This window comes from Pinus tabuliformis, chromosome 8, assembly GCF_031772625.1.
Source record: "Pinus tabuliformis cultivar Carrire ecotype Pingquan chromosome 8, CPIR1, whole genome shotgun sequence".
Lineage (NCBI taxonomy): Eukaryota > Viridiplantae > Streptophyta > Pinopsida > Pinales > Pinaceae > Pinus > Pinus tabuliformis.
In genome coordinates, this window is record NC_142294.1 from 946,820,001 (window position 1) to 946,833,224 (window position 13,224).

The 13,224-nt window shown below is 38.7% G+C and overlaps 1 protein-coding gene across 7 annotated transcripts in view; it reads left to right on the forward strand.

The window, feature by feature from the left end:
- Positions 1-231: 231 nt before the first annotated feature.
- LOC149238619 (PHD finger family protein) overlaps positions 232-13,224 on the forward strand; it is a 78,060-nt gene continuing 65,067 nt past the window's right edge. For 4 of the 7 annotated variants that reach the window (XM_089373113.1, XM_089373116.1, XM_089373114.1 and 1 more), the window contains exons 1-5: positions 233-2,618; positions 9,722-9,807; positions 9,950-10,546; positions 10,666-10,749; positions 11,180-11,677. In XM_089373113.1, coding sequence (XP_089229239.1) covers positions 896-2,618; positions 9,722-9,807; positions 9,950-10,546; positions 10,666-10,749; positions 11,180-11,677 — 2,988 coding nt within the window. In that variant the 5' untranslated portion in view covers positions 233-895. Of the gene's footprint in view, positions 2,619-9,721; positions 9,808-9,949; positions 10,547-10,665; positions 10,750-11,179; positions 11,678-13,224 lie in introns of all 7 variants that reach the window. The other 3 variants (XM_089373112.1, XM_089373115.1, XM_089373118.1) reach the window with 1 other exon arrangement.

Here is a 13,224-nt window from a genome sequence, read left to right on the forward strand (position 1 = left end):
GCAAAGAAAAAGAGCGGGCATATACTGCTTTTTTCCCGGTCACTTGGCCACGAAAAGGAAGAAATTGTAGGGGGCGTGAGTGCACGGCCATATTAATTGGCCAGTTTTATCCCAATAGCTGGGGACCACGTCACCTTATACTAATAACAGTGTGCCACCATAGATGCCTGGCCACGTGTCAGATGAGACGGAGGAGAGGAGGGGAGGTTAGGTTCGAGTTGCCGCCGTGGGCGTGGCCTCATTTCTTCTTTGCAAAGAAATCATTTCACATAAAATAAAAAATGCCATTCTCATGCTGAAAAATCGAAGGAAAATTAAAATAGTTTTCCCTGTAACCTCAGATCGAAACCCTAGGGATTCCCCACGCAACCCTCTCCTGGATATGGCGAAGCCTCTGGTGAAACCTCTGGTGCAGCCGACCTGAAACATTATTTGCATTTGCATTTATTTTGGATTAATATTTTTCCAGTCAGGGGTACTGAGCCCGGGGTTCGAGCTGTCAATCTCTGCGTTCCCTAGGGCTTCCGGACCTGTGCTGCGAAGCGCGAGTGCCAAAAGCTGCAGAAGGGCCTGCAATTCTGTTTCGAAACTGCGTCACAGGTACATATCTGTCTTTCTGGCCCAAGATTTAGTCAAGGAAATTTTGGGGGATAACGAGAAAGATTACTAGGGTTTGCCCACAGCGGTGTGCTTTTTCATGGTCTAGGATCCTTTTTTTTGTCGGGGTAATGGTGTTGTAGAAACGAGCTTACGGTCCATTTTCGCGTGCGAGCCCTCGGGGTTGGTTTTGTGAAACCCTGGCGTAGTTAATGAGGCGGTCGCTTTGTTCCTTTTACATTAGGGCGGAATGGTTTCGTAATTTTCGCCATCGTGATTCTCTGTCAAGTGGCGGAAGATGATGATGGGTCGTGGTGCCGATGGCGGTTGTGTCCCTGAGGGGATCCAGAAACTGGAAATCGACATATTTACACAGGCCCTCAAGGCATTGGCATTGAATCATCCCTTCGATTTAGATGATGGCGTTGGTGCCGGATTGGACTCTGCGGGGCCTTCACAGCCTTTGGGAAGGTACCCAGGAGCAGGCGATGGCAGGCGCAAGATCAAGAAGATTCAAGGAAGAGGACATGATGGGGGTCTTTCTGGTGCTAAAATTGGCAGTTCGACGAAAAGTAGGGATGGCAAATTCTCTAAACTCTGGGTGGAAATGGAAGAATACTTTCGTAGTGTCACAGCTGAGGATTTGATGGCTTTGGCTCCTAACACTCAAATTGATATTTCCAATATTGCAGAAGTTTCCGATCCTTGCTTGTTAATTCCACCTTGTGGCATTTATGGCAGTGGTCCTCAACAAGATGGTGTTACACAAAATTTGAGTTGTGGTGCTAATCTCCAAGTGATGGACATGAAAGAATCTGAACATTGCGGGGCGGATGTTAAGCAAGATAGCAAACATCCTGCATCAGGGCAAGCTGTTGATGGATGTGTGCAGAAAGATGTTGCAGAAGGCAGGGACTGGGCTGGAGCAGATGGTGACAGAGCAGTGTCGACGTCTTCTAATCAAGGAACAAGCTCTGGGTTAATAATTCCAATGGGAGGAATTTGCCAAAACGTTTCAACTTCAAGATTACCTAACCATGAGTCGGTCTCTGGTCCTTATCTCACAGAGATATTGTCTATGAATCAGGACTTGAACTTGAGCTCTCCCAAGCTGGGAATGAACAATGACACAAATATGGTCGGTGTTTCCCTTCCTGTCCATGAATTAAGCTCCTTTGCCAAACTTGAAGAAGCGGTAGATCCTAACTGGGAGGCAAGCTCCAGTGCAGAGCTTCCTCCAGTTGCATCTCCTGAGGATGAGTCATTTTCTGGGGAAAAGCCTGCAGCAATAGCATTGTACGATAGGCAGGATTCCAGCTTTGGTGCGAAGTCTGTAATGGGGACATCCAATCAAAAGGAGTCAAATTCTATTGCAAAAATCTCCCTTTCATCATTTACCCAGCAGGAGCGAGGTTTTGGTGTAAAAAGGAAGCTCCTTGCTGCAAGTCTTCGACGTAAGAAGAGAAAACTTTCAGACTTAACTGCTGAGGTCATAACTGCAGTCATATCGCCCCCAGAAAATGGTGAAGAAGAGCTGTGTCACGTGTGTTATGGTGGTGATAGCGAGGATTGGAATCGAATCCTTTTTTGTGATACATGTGAAGTTGCGGTTCACCAGGAATGCTATGGTGTGCAGAAAATACCAGATGGCCAATGGCTGTGCTCCTGGTGCTCATACAGGTATCGTTCAAAACGTAAAAGCTCTGGTAGAGATGGACATGATTCTGTAAGTCATAAGCAGAGCAACAGCAGAGTGGCTGATGATGCACGGCCTTGTATATTGTGCCCAAGAAGTGGCGGTGCTTTGAAGCCAGTGGCAAAGGCGGGTTCAGAAAGGGAAAATAATGGGTGCTTACAGTTTGCACATTTATTCTGTTGTCAGTGGGTTCCAGAGACATATATAGAAAACACAGAAACAATGGAACCAATCAAAAATACTGAAGGGATAAAAGAAGCACGATGGAAATTAGTATGTTCTTTGTGCAAGGAGAAGCATGGAGCTTGTATTCAATGTAGCCATGGTACACCACTTTTATCTCTAGAAACTCCTTATTATTCTTGTGTGGAATGTTCTGCATTTTTTTTTTGTCAATTTTTCTTTTTACACAGGCTCTGATTGTCTATTGAGCAAAATTCAGTTAATTTATCTTGTTTTATAACAAAATACTTTGTACAGCCTCTTGTCAATTCAGGAATATTTATAGGACAACTTATTGGTTGATTCCTTTATTTGCTAAATACTGTCTTTAGAAAGCAGTCACAAATGCAGATGGAGAAAAAGTTAACTACTAGAGTTAAATCTCTCTTGGGATTGCCACAATACTTAAGGCCTTAATTCAAAGACCTGACTTAATTAGACCATCAGTTTCTATTGTTTCATATTATTCCCAATATTTTTTCTTGCTGAGTGGTCAGATATTTAGGATAGCATCATTTTTTTACGAATAGATTTTAACCATTTAGGGTTAGAGTCTTGCAACTTGAGTTTTGTGTCACTAAATCTATTTGCACAAGCGCTGTGTGAAATAATGGATTATATTATCATCTGGAACAGGGCACTAGAGTTGGTCCAAATGGAATAGTGATTGCCTTCTGCTAGCATATAATTCAAGGCTTAATCATTTTTATAGTTTAATTTAACTTTGCTCAAGAGTTAAAGAGTTTGTTTATCAGAATTTTGACTAAAATTAACCAAATTCTCCGTTTTTTCACACAATTATATGGATGTTTTTTTCAAGGTGTAGTTGTTTTTTAAAGGAAAAGTTTTGTTGTGTTTTCCAACTCAAACCGATGTATTTCATTGTATTAATTCACACAGGACAGTATCTGCTGTTTATTTTTCTTTAGTTATGTTTCTTCTACCATTTATGTCCTCTCTTACCTTGTCAGATTATTTTGTTAGATACAATTGGTATCACTCCTTGAGGCCTTTTTTTGTTGGGCTTGACCCACGGGGGATTTGAACCTTGAATCACATGGTTTACACAATACTTTGTAACATGGCTATCGCCAACTGAGCTGCTCCCCGCGGGCTTGTCTGTGAGGCGTGGGCTTGTCTGTGAGGCTTTTATGAAGGTTTCTTTAGTTGAATTTTTGCCATGTTTGCATGTACTACCAATTCTATGGGCTTGACTTGGGGGATTAACAAGAGGCAACATCATTATTTCGTTTCAATGAGCTTGTTTAGATGGTAAAGCAGGTGTGTTCCGTTCCTCTTGCCGAGGTTGAAATCCCTTCCAGGGACAAGTTTTTGCCTTTGGGGGCTTTCGGCCATGCAAGCAGATGATTTCAAATGGTTGGGCCTAGGTGCAAGCCCTTGTTACCTTGGTGGAATAGATACTCTTCACCCCTGCGATTTTTAAGTGAAGAGATCTTTCTAGAGTGTTGTAAACTGGCGACATTGCATTGTAATATCCCCAGATGCCAGAAGGGTATGCCTGCTCCATAGGACGGAAAGGAAGTGTGCAATTTTGGCCACTAAAGTATATAAAGTGCCCATTTTAGCCTCCATATCTTCTTACTTTTGATGAGGACTTTTCATGAATAAACTCCCTCTCCCTCTCTTGAGCTGCAGACAATTGAGCAGTAAGAACTGATGCCTTTTGGGCTCAATGCTCACTTGTCCAGAATCCATGTATTATCACTTTTGCTGGTGCGACTAATTAGTGGAAGTGTTGATTAACTTCACTTGCATCTCTGACACATACCCCCTCTAGCCTATGCAAGCTTACACAGAACAAATTAACAAGGCCGACATTGATGCCCTTTCATCTCAAATTCTATGCTTGTCCAAACAGAAATCTTCACGTCAAATGAAAATCTGAACACTGGCTGTCCCAGTCTAATCTCAGCAGAGAGACTTCTCCCTAGACTTCCCCTTTAGGCAGCTTAAATATCATAAAGAAAGCAGAAGCTACAGACCCACTTACCCAGAGGAGGGTGAAGGAATACTGACTGCTTTCTTCACACAGGCTGCAACCTCATCTGCCGGGGAAGTCTTAAAAAACATGGAACCCAAAGAGCCAAACTGTAATAAAACTTGCCATTGCCTTTGTGAATGAATGCAGATCAAAGGTATGATGATTCTTTAACTCCGTCCCTGCCCTTGTACATTCAACATAACACTTGACAAGATGGATCAAAAACATGTTAATAAGCAAACAAGTAAAGTAATGGGAGGGGTACAAGAGATAGTTCCCCCCTAATGTTTATTCTGGAGGTCTTTTGTAAACCGTTAGCCTTTGCCATTGTCAGTCCTTAGTAAAGAGCCAGCATCTCTGCCTCATTCCTCTTCCTCATGGATAGCTTGTTTTTATGATTCCTTTAGGATTGATGATGAAACAACCCTGCACCTGCCACCCCTTATTATTGCTATACTTGGACAGAGTATACAAAGACTAAGGACGGTTTAAAATGGTTACAATGTAATTTCTGACTATTTTATGTTGTGCTTCTTTTTGCATATAGGAAGTAAGTCTCTCAGAACTTCCCAGACTTGTTTGTTGTCCATGAGCAAGGAATTTTGATATTTAAAAAAAAAAAAAAAAATACACTATTACTGAAAATAGGCATGGAAGGGTAGGTGAAAAAGAATTACACCTGAAATATAACTATTAAAAGCTAAGGATTATGTGGATCATATGGAAATGAGTGCTCTGTAAAAAAGTGTTATAGATGCTGATTTTTAGGAATGGAAAACAACATGAGAAGGCAAATGCTGAACATTTGCCATATAAGTGCTGCAGAAGTATACAATAACATCATAAACTTTTTAATATGTACATGATACATGGAATGGACTAAAAGCCCTAAATATGAACTAGACAATGCTATGTTGATTATATTTTGGTTGTTACAGGACACGCCCCTCAAGGTCTCGTGTCCTGTATTTCACGTGTCGGACACGAAACGTGCCATAAAACGTGTCGAAAACGTTTTTCTTCGTGTCCTCCAATCGAGACACGTGGTTTGGACGTGGCGAAAATGTGCCCTAACGTTTTTGGTTTTTAGGACATGTGTCCCATGAAAAGTGACATTTAAAACCTGCAAGATGGTTTATTTTTGGGTTTTTTTTGTTATTGTTCGCCACCGAAGTCGAGTTTGCTCGTCGCCGAAATCAAATTTGTTTTGCAGTGTGAGGAATTCCATCAGATTTGAGCGCAATGCGCACAACTTCACATCGAGCTGGACCTGGAGATGCAGGAGACGAGTGTTCGCATGCTTTGCTGAGAGTTTGGAGCACATAAATTTCCTGTAAGTTGTGTTATAGCCTACAAAACTTAACTTAATTATACACGAGTGACCACGTATAGATCGTGTGTTGAAAGAAAAATCCCTACACCCCGTCATGTGCTCATTTCTCACTACACCTTTGAGGTCTAAATGGAGGGAAAGCTCGATTAACGCTCTGTTCAACAACGAAGTTTAAACACATAAATTTATAGTTCATAAACTACCTTATGTGAAGTTTGAACATGATCAAACTTGTTTTAAGTTAATAACAAAAATTATAACATGAACGATGAACATAGAACTGTGAACATCATTGATGTAGTAAATTAATAAACTAACTATTAAATAGTGTATAGTAAATACTAAATAGATATCATCATGATCCATATCTATATGGATCAAGCACTATATTTCATTATTTTTTAATATATATATATATATATATATATATAACGTGTCCCTCGTGTCGAATACTCGTATTTACGTGTCCTCCGTGTCTCGTGTCCTCGTGTCATGTGACTTAGTATAACACTTACATCATAAAATATAAATCGATGAATCATATAACTGAAACAAATTTAAAACGAGAAACATGATGCATACATACATGTTGATGTAACTGTAACATTGTACAATGAAAATAAAAGTTTAAACCATATTGAAGTTCCAGCTGTGAATACTGAATGTTGAAATAAAAGTCAGTCTGATACATCAAGATTCAAATTTTTAGAGTCAAGTCTAATATATCATATATCAAGATTCAAAACAAGCTAAAGTCTACAACTGAAGTTTGAAACAGAGAAGCAGATAACATAAGAACATATCAAATGACAAATGAGCATAATTGCTCAAGGTAATGCCCTGCTAGTCTCTGCATCCAACTTCTCTATGAATAATCCATACCCGACCAACCTCCATTTTTGGCGATAGAATTCAATGAATGAACAAATCAGTTTCAGTTAGAAACTCTACACACCTCTGCAAGCGGACCTCATGATTTTCTTGACACAAAGTACAAATTCATATTTCGTACACTCCCAAACATACTGTACCTTACCCTTACCCCGCCCATTAGATTGCTTGGCGACAAAATAGCATGTAAGCCTAAATTTGACCTTGATCTTTTGGGAGGAATCATCCCACCTTTGAGTTTCCTCATGTTTTTGTTTTTTGGGGTCGTGGAGAAATGTACCTCAGATGTCCCCACGTCCCTGCAGCGCAAGGAAACACACGGGTGCATTTCCCAGATAGGGGGATGTGTCCCTGTGGAACACTGAGTATTAGCAGTCTGAAAAAACGGCCAGTGAAATGGAATCTTAGAAAATTGAAAACTTATAATGCAGCAGAGAAAAGAATAATCAACATATACTTGTTGCCAATTTTTATAATCATCTCATACATTTTTTTCAGGGCTTCAAGCTGTATGGAATGGGCTTAAATGGCTTAAATTCAATCCTTGGGTGTGGTTGAGCAACTCGTTTTTATTTCTAATAGCATTAATTATATTAAATATGTGTCTTGGAAATACAAAAGGGTGACTTAGAGGTTGAAACAACAGAGAACAAATTCCAGGCTTAAAGATTATTTGAAGGTTGAAACTGAGGCTCAAGTGTTGATTGCTTTGTGTAACAATTGAGTTAGGTCATTCTATCAACAATTCATACTTGAGGTTGCATAACTGCACTCCTTTTTTTTGCTCTTCTCGGATATTAGTAGAAAAATTATCTGTCCAACTTTTATGCTTAAGCCTTGCATTCATTTTTGTCATTCATATTTATGAACGCATTATAGATTTGAGAAGTTTCAATAGACTTCATTAAACAGAAGTATTTGGAAATAAACTCATACGTTTAGTGCATATTAGACCTCAGATACAGATTAAAAGTTTACAGAAACCTTTCTAATGCATATGAGCTGAGCTTGTGGAAGTTATCACTATAAATCATTTTATGGGAGTGCTATGTCCTGAAGCATTTTCTACTATTTTTTCTAGACCCTATCTATTTGACCATGAGGCTTCTGACAACCTCCTGATAAAAAAATCTAAAATTCTTGGAATATTTCCATAGTTGTGGTTATAGCCTGAAGGGTTCACTGAAACAATTGAACCATCAGCCCAGCGCATGTTGCCGACAGGATGCCATAGGTCACAGGTTGAAATCTGGTTGAGTTCCATGGGGTTACCTGCTGCTGTTGTGATTGGTAGTTGAGGCCATTCACCTAGAATCTAGATATTATGCGAGGTTTTCCTTGAGAGAAAACAGATGTTATGGTTATGGAGGGTACTACTGTAATGCTCCCAGTCACCTGCTGGGGGTGTATCAATAAAACCCCTGTAGCCTGTTTTTTGCGAAATGTTTCCTTTGTTTTCTTTCCTGTAATGTATATTACGCATGTCTAATGCATTTTATGATGCAGTGCTCTCATACATGGGAATATAATCACATAATGACACCATTAAATTGCTAAGCATATGGAGCACATGAAAATACATAATTAATGCCAATGGAATTCAAATAAACATTAAAAATAAACACTTATCTGATAAAAGATACCGACTGGCTGCAGACCTCAGACGTTCCACCCGACCATAGGCCATGCTGCACATAATCTCACAGTAGCGGGTCACCCCCAAGCTGGGGCTTCAACTCCACGGTGCAACGGCTTACTTAAGCCAGGTACATGCCACTACTGTACACAATCAGGCCAAGGCACCAAACCCAGCAACCTCTTACCAACGGTCTCACATCCCCCATCAGCCACATAATAACTTAGGTAGTGCACCCCCTTCTTTGCACCCACAGTCCATTGGGCAGTGCCATTATGATTTCAAGGGATTCAATTTGGCTGGCTAGGGATGCTTCAGAGCGCTGTAATTTCCCAAGAGTTCATACTGCCCTCAAGGGTTAACAGGTACCTCTCTGTCTTCACACCAGGGAAATCCATTCCCTTTTTTGCAATTCCCCTTGGATTTTACCAGGTTTCATCATGTCACGGAGTCAATTCTTTTTCCTTTCCTGGGAATCCAGTCTCCTCTCATCTGTCAGAACGATGTAATAAAAATGTGTCCAATAACACTAACACATTCACTTTTATGTGTATGTCACTCTCTTGACACATGGCATCCTCTAAAGTCACTTTATAGACCTTGGATTAAAAAATATGTGCACTTTTGACTTAGGATTATTAATAATGTCTCAGCCACCTAGGCTTAAGCCATTCATCATTTATGCTTTAGTCCCCCTTTCGCATTTGTGGAGTCTTAACCCTTCATAATATGCATGTAATTTCATATTTCCAAAAGTAGGCTCTGTGGCCCCAAAACATATAAACACAGTTACAGTTAGCCTAAAACACGTATCATGTATGTACATGGGCACACTGGCCCCAAAGAAGTCCTCGGCTCACCAGTCTAAACATGATATGTACATCACACATAGGGGTCATCCTAAGGGTGCTACAACTACAGTCTACTAGCTTTGATTAGTACTAAACAGTCATGTAACTTGAGTCCCTTATTTCCTCTTTTGGTGTTTTCTGCAGGACTGGTTGGAATAATGTATCTGTTGTATGTTTTGTTATACAATATGACTTAGAAGCTGTCTGGATTCTTAATCTTTTTTTTCCTTGTTATTATTGTATTTATTTTTAATTCTATTTCTTTCATTAGTGACAGTAGAAAACAATAACTGTAAACAAAAGCAATTTTTGGCAATAAAAATGTCTTAGGTACACCTTTTTTACCCTTTGTCTTGTCTGGTGTGTACAGCACTGCTTGTATAGATTTGTGAAATCAAGCTATTTCCCATCCGTTATCTAATAGAAATTAACATGAGCTTTAGGAAAGAAATGTGATATCTATACCTCTAAATTCTGGTTGGTGATGTTCCAGGAATGTGTGCGACTGCATTCCATCCCCTTTGTGCAAGGGACTTTAAACTCCAGATGGGGATATCGAGCAAGGAGGGCAGTGATGATGTAAGTGCTACTGTAACATTTTATGCATTTGTAGGGAATCTAGTGTTGTTCTCTGTTTGTTAAGTTTTAGGAATTCTTTGCAGCATTATTGTATAGTGGTTTTCAAAGGAAATAAAGATCATTTACAACTGATCTTTTCCAGGTTGATATGTGGGCCTTCTGCTCAAAGCATTCATTGACTCGAGTTGGTAGAGCGTCCTTGTTAACTAATGGTATAACTGATGGTCTGTCTGAAGCAGAAGGCATGCCTTCCGGAGAAAATTTTATCTCTCATACCCCAGATGAAGTTTGTTTGGAGAAGGAAAACGAGTTATCTCCAAAAGTGAGCACATGTCAGCCTACATGCATGGAAATCTCTTCAAAAGGGATTACAAATCAAGCAATGCCAGATCGAGGAGATTTGTTGGAAAATTGTGAAGAAGCAATGCCAGATAAGGGAGATTTGTTGGAAAGGTGTGAAGGGTTCAAAATTAAGGTTTCCAAAGTGGATAATACAGTCCATTCCCGTTGTGCAGGTAAAGGGTTGTTATCTGGTAATTCAGAGAAGATGCCTTATGGGGATAGGAAACACATTAAAACAGGTGATTTGGAGGGTGTTAGCTCAGCTGTTGAATATTCTGCAGTTCTTGAAAGGGGTAACTCAGAGAATAGTGCATCTATTCCCTCATCCAAAAGCAAAGAAAAAACTTTGGCTGTCGAAGTTGATGGTGACTTTGATTGCATTGAAATTTTAAGAAAGGTATTAAATAATAGTCTTCTCAGCACATGACTATCTCTTCCCAGAGACCTGCTGTATTTAATTGGATTTTATTGCTAGTAGGCTATAAAAAGATGAAAATTCTCTTGTTGCTATTGCAGGCTGTGCATAAAAGACAGTTCATTCTGACAGATGTTGCGAATCAGATGGGCGTGTCATCGAACTTGTTAACATCTTTGATTAAGGTTGATTTTCATTTGCACTTTGAAAATAGGGAACAGCTTCTAAGCCTGTCAATACGTAAAGTTAAGGATTTATTTATTGTATCCAAATATTTATGTAAATAAATCTTTAGATTTTTGCCAAATTTATTTAGAATTTAGTGAATGTGATAAGATTTTCATGTAAATATTTAAAAATGGATACAAAAAAAATATTTTGCTACTTCTAAATATATTTGTGCAATAAAAGTGGCAAGCTTTTTTCTTGATGCATAAACATCCTTGAATATGTCAGATAGAATTTACTTTAGTAGTATCACTATATTTCTTTTGATCTAATGAATATATTAAAAAAAATTATATAGCCAGTCTGAGGGTTGGATTCAAATGACTATTATGTTATATAGGCAAATCTTAGGCTGTAAACTTCATATAAATATGTTTATATTTGCAGGGAGATAAACATGCTATCCCTATCGATCTACAAAAAAAGATTAGTGGTTGGTTGTGCAACTTCTTATCTAGTCAGATTATTACCTCTCAACCTGCAACAGAACAGGACACCTTTTTAAGCACCAAAGCATATCATCAGGATGATTTGGCCAGAGATTATGTTCAGACTGGAAGACCTAGCAAAAGAATAAAGAACAAGAAAAAGATTTTAAAGGCGGCAGGCTGTAGTAAAGGAGAGCGTACACTATCTGAAATGGAGTCTTCTCTTCATAGTATCAGGGCTGAAAATGCTGTAGGGACGGGTGAAAAGTGTTATAGGCACAGTGAATGTTATTATAATGAGACACATTTAGGTTTACAGAATGTTAACAACAGTGATCAAAACAAATCTTTCATGAAAGTTGATGATGCAGAGAGCACAGACGAGGTTAAAGCAAGGCAAGGACAAAACAATTGCAAATTAGTATTGAAGGACTTTGATAAGGAGAGGCAAGAACAAGTAAGTTCATCTTATTCTTGTCATGCTTTCAAAATGGTAATTTTTTTGAAGGCTGTTTGTTATGATATTGAGTACAATTGTTTACTTATTTGATGTGATTATATGCTTCATTGTTTGCATTTGATTGTTACATTTCCAACTTTAGAGGCTTAAACTTATTGGTATAGAGAATGTCATCTGTAGGAAAGGATGGATTGCTTTTGATGCTTGTGTTAGTCCCTCATCATCCAAGGTTTCTTTTCTTTACATCTGGAGAATTGGTATGGGATAACTTTTTTTTTTGTCATGTACAATCGATCTATTGAGAATCTTCTAGGCACAGCAGAATATAGTGTCAAGTGGGGGAGGCTTGACAAATTCTTGAATGCGCTGAGCCCTTGGTCACTCCCATGTTCTCTTTCAGCAGGTGAATGAACTCAGATTTGTGGCTGCTTCTTTTTGGTCGAACTTCCACATGTGAAATAGATCAGGAAAGAATGCCAAGAACTTCAAATTGTTGGGAAAAAATTGCATGTGGCAAGGAATATACAAGGACATGTAGTGCTGGGGGAAACAGAATAGCTGCATGAGAGTGCTTTGAATATTTACAACATGTGTTAACTTCTCAAATATCCCAAATCTCTGGATGTATATACTTTGATATTCATGAATATTCTCCATTCATTGCAAAAGAATCACTGAATCTATAAATTTTGTAATATGCCTATTCGTTAATTCAAAGCATTTGTTAAACTGAAGCTGCTTGAATGCTTACTGAACTGGTTCATGAGGACAAGGTTAGTTTTCATTGTTCAACTATTGGAGGCCTGGTTTTTGCATGTTATCAACTTTTCTTTTATTGATGTTGGACTGCATGCCTGGATATGAAATTCCACAGGTTATTATTTGGTATAGAGATATCGATCACAGAACTGAGGAAACCCAGATTTTGGGGATGGTTGCTCTTGATTTAGTTTGCTGGTGAAAGTTAACAAACAGTATACAGATAAACAGGAAAAGGCGAGGAGGAAAAGAGCAAAACACAGCATTAATGTATTTGCCATATGAAATTCTGAAATAGCTAAATACAATAAACTCAAGTAGTTTGGTCTGCTGAAGAACTTTTAGGTGATGATATTCGTTCTCCCTTGTCATGGCTTGATTTTGAAAATGTTACTGAAATAACAAACAAAATGGCTATGTGAGTGTTTAATCCAAGTTTCTTTTAAACCTTTTTGGTGTGTGCATGTGTGAATGCCATTACAATGATAGAATAAAGTGAAACCGTGTCATGTGATAAATGAACAGTAATGAAGACCTTATATGCACACAGCAGTCTGTTTGAGGAGGTGATGTTTATGGCAAACAACATAAACAAGGATACTTGTAGAAGAAAAGCAAAAACCAAGAATACTATGTTCATAAAAGCATATATGAAAACAACTTTTAGATGTAAACATAAACATGTTTATGTTATCAATTATAATCATAAAAATGGAGGGACCCAGTTTTAAAAGTTGAAAGATTATTATTTTCTAATTTTTCCAGAGGTAATGTCATGCCCTAAT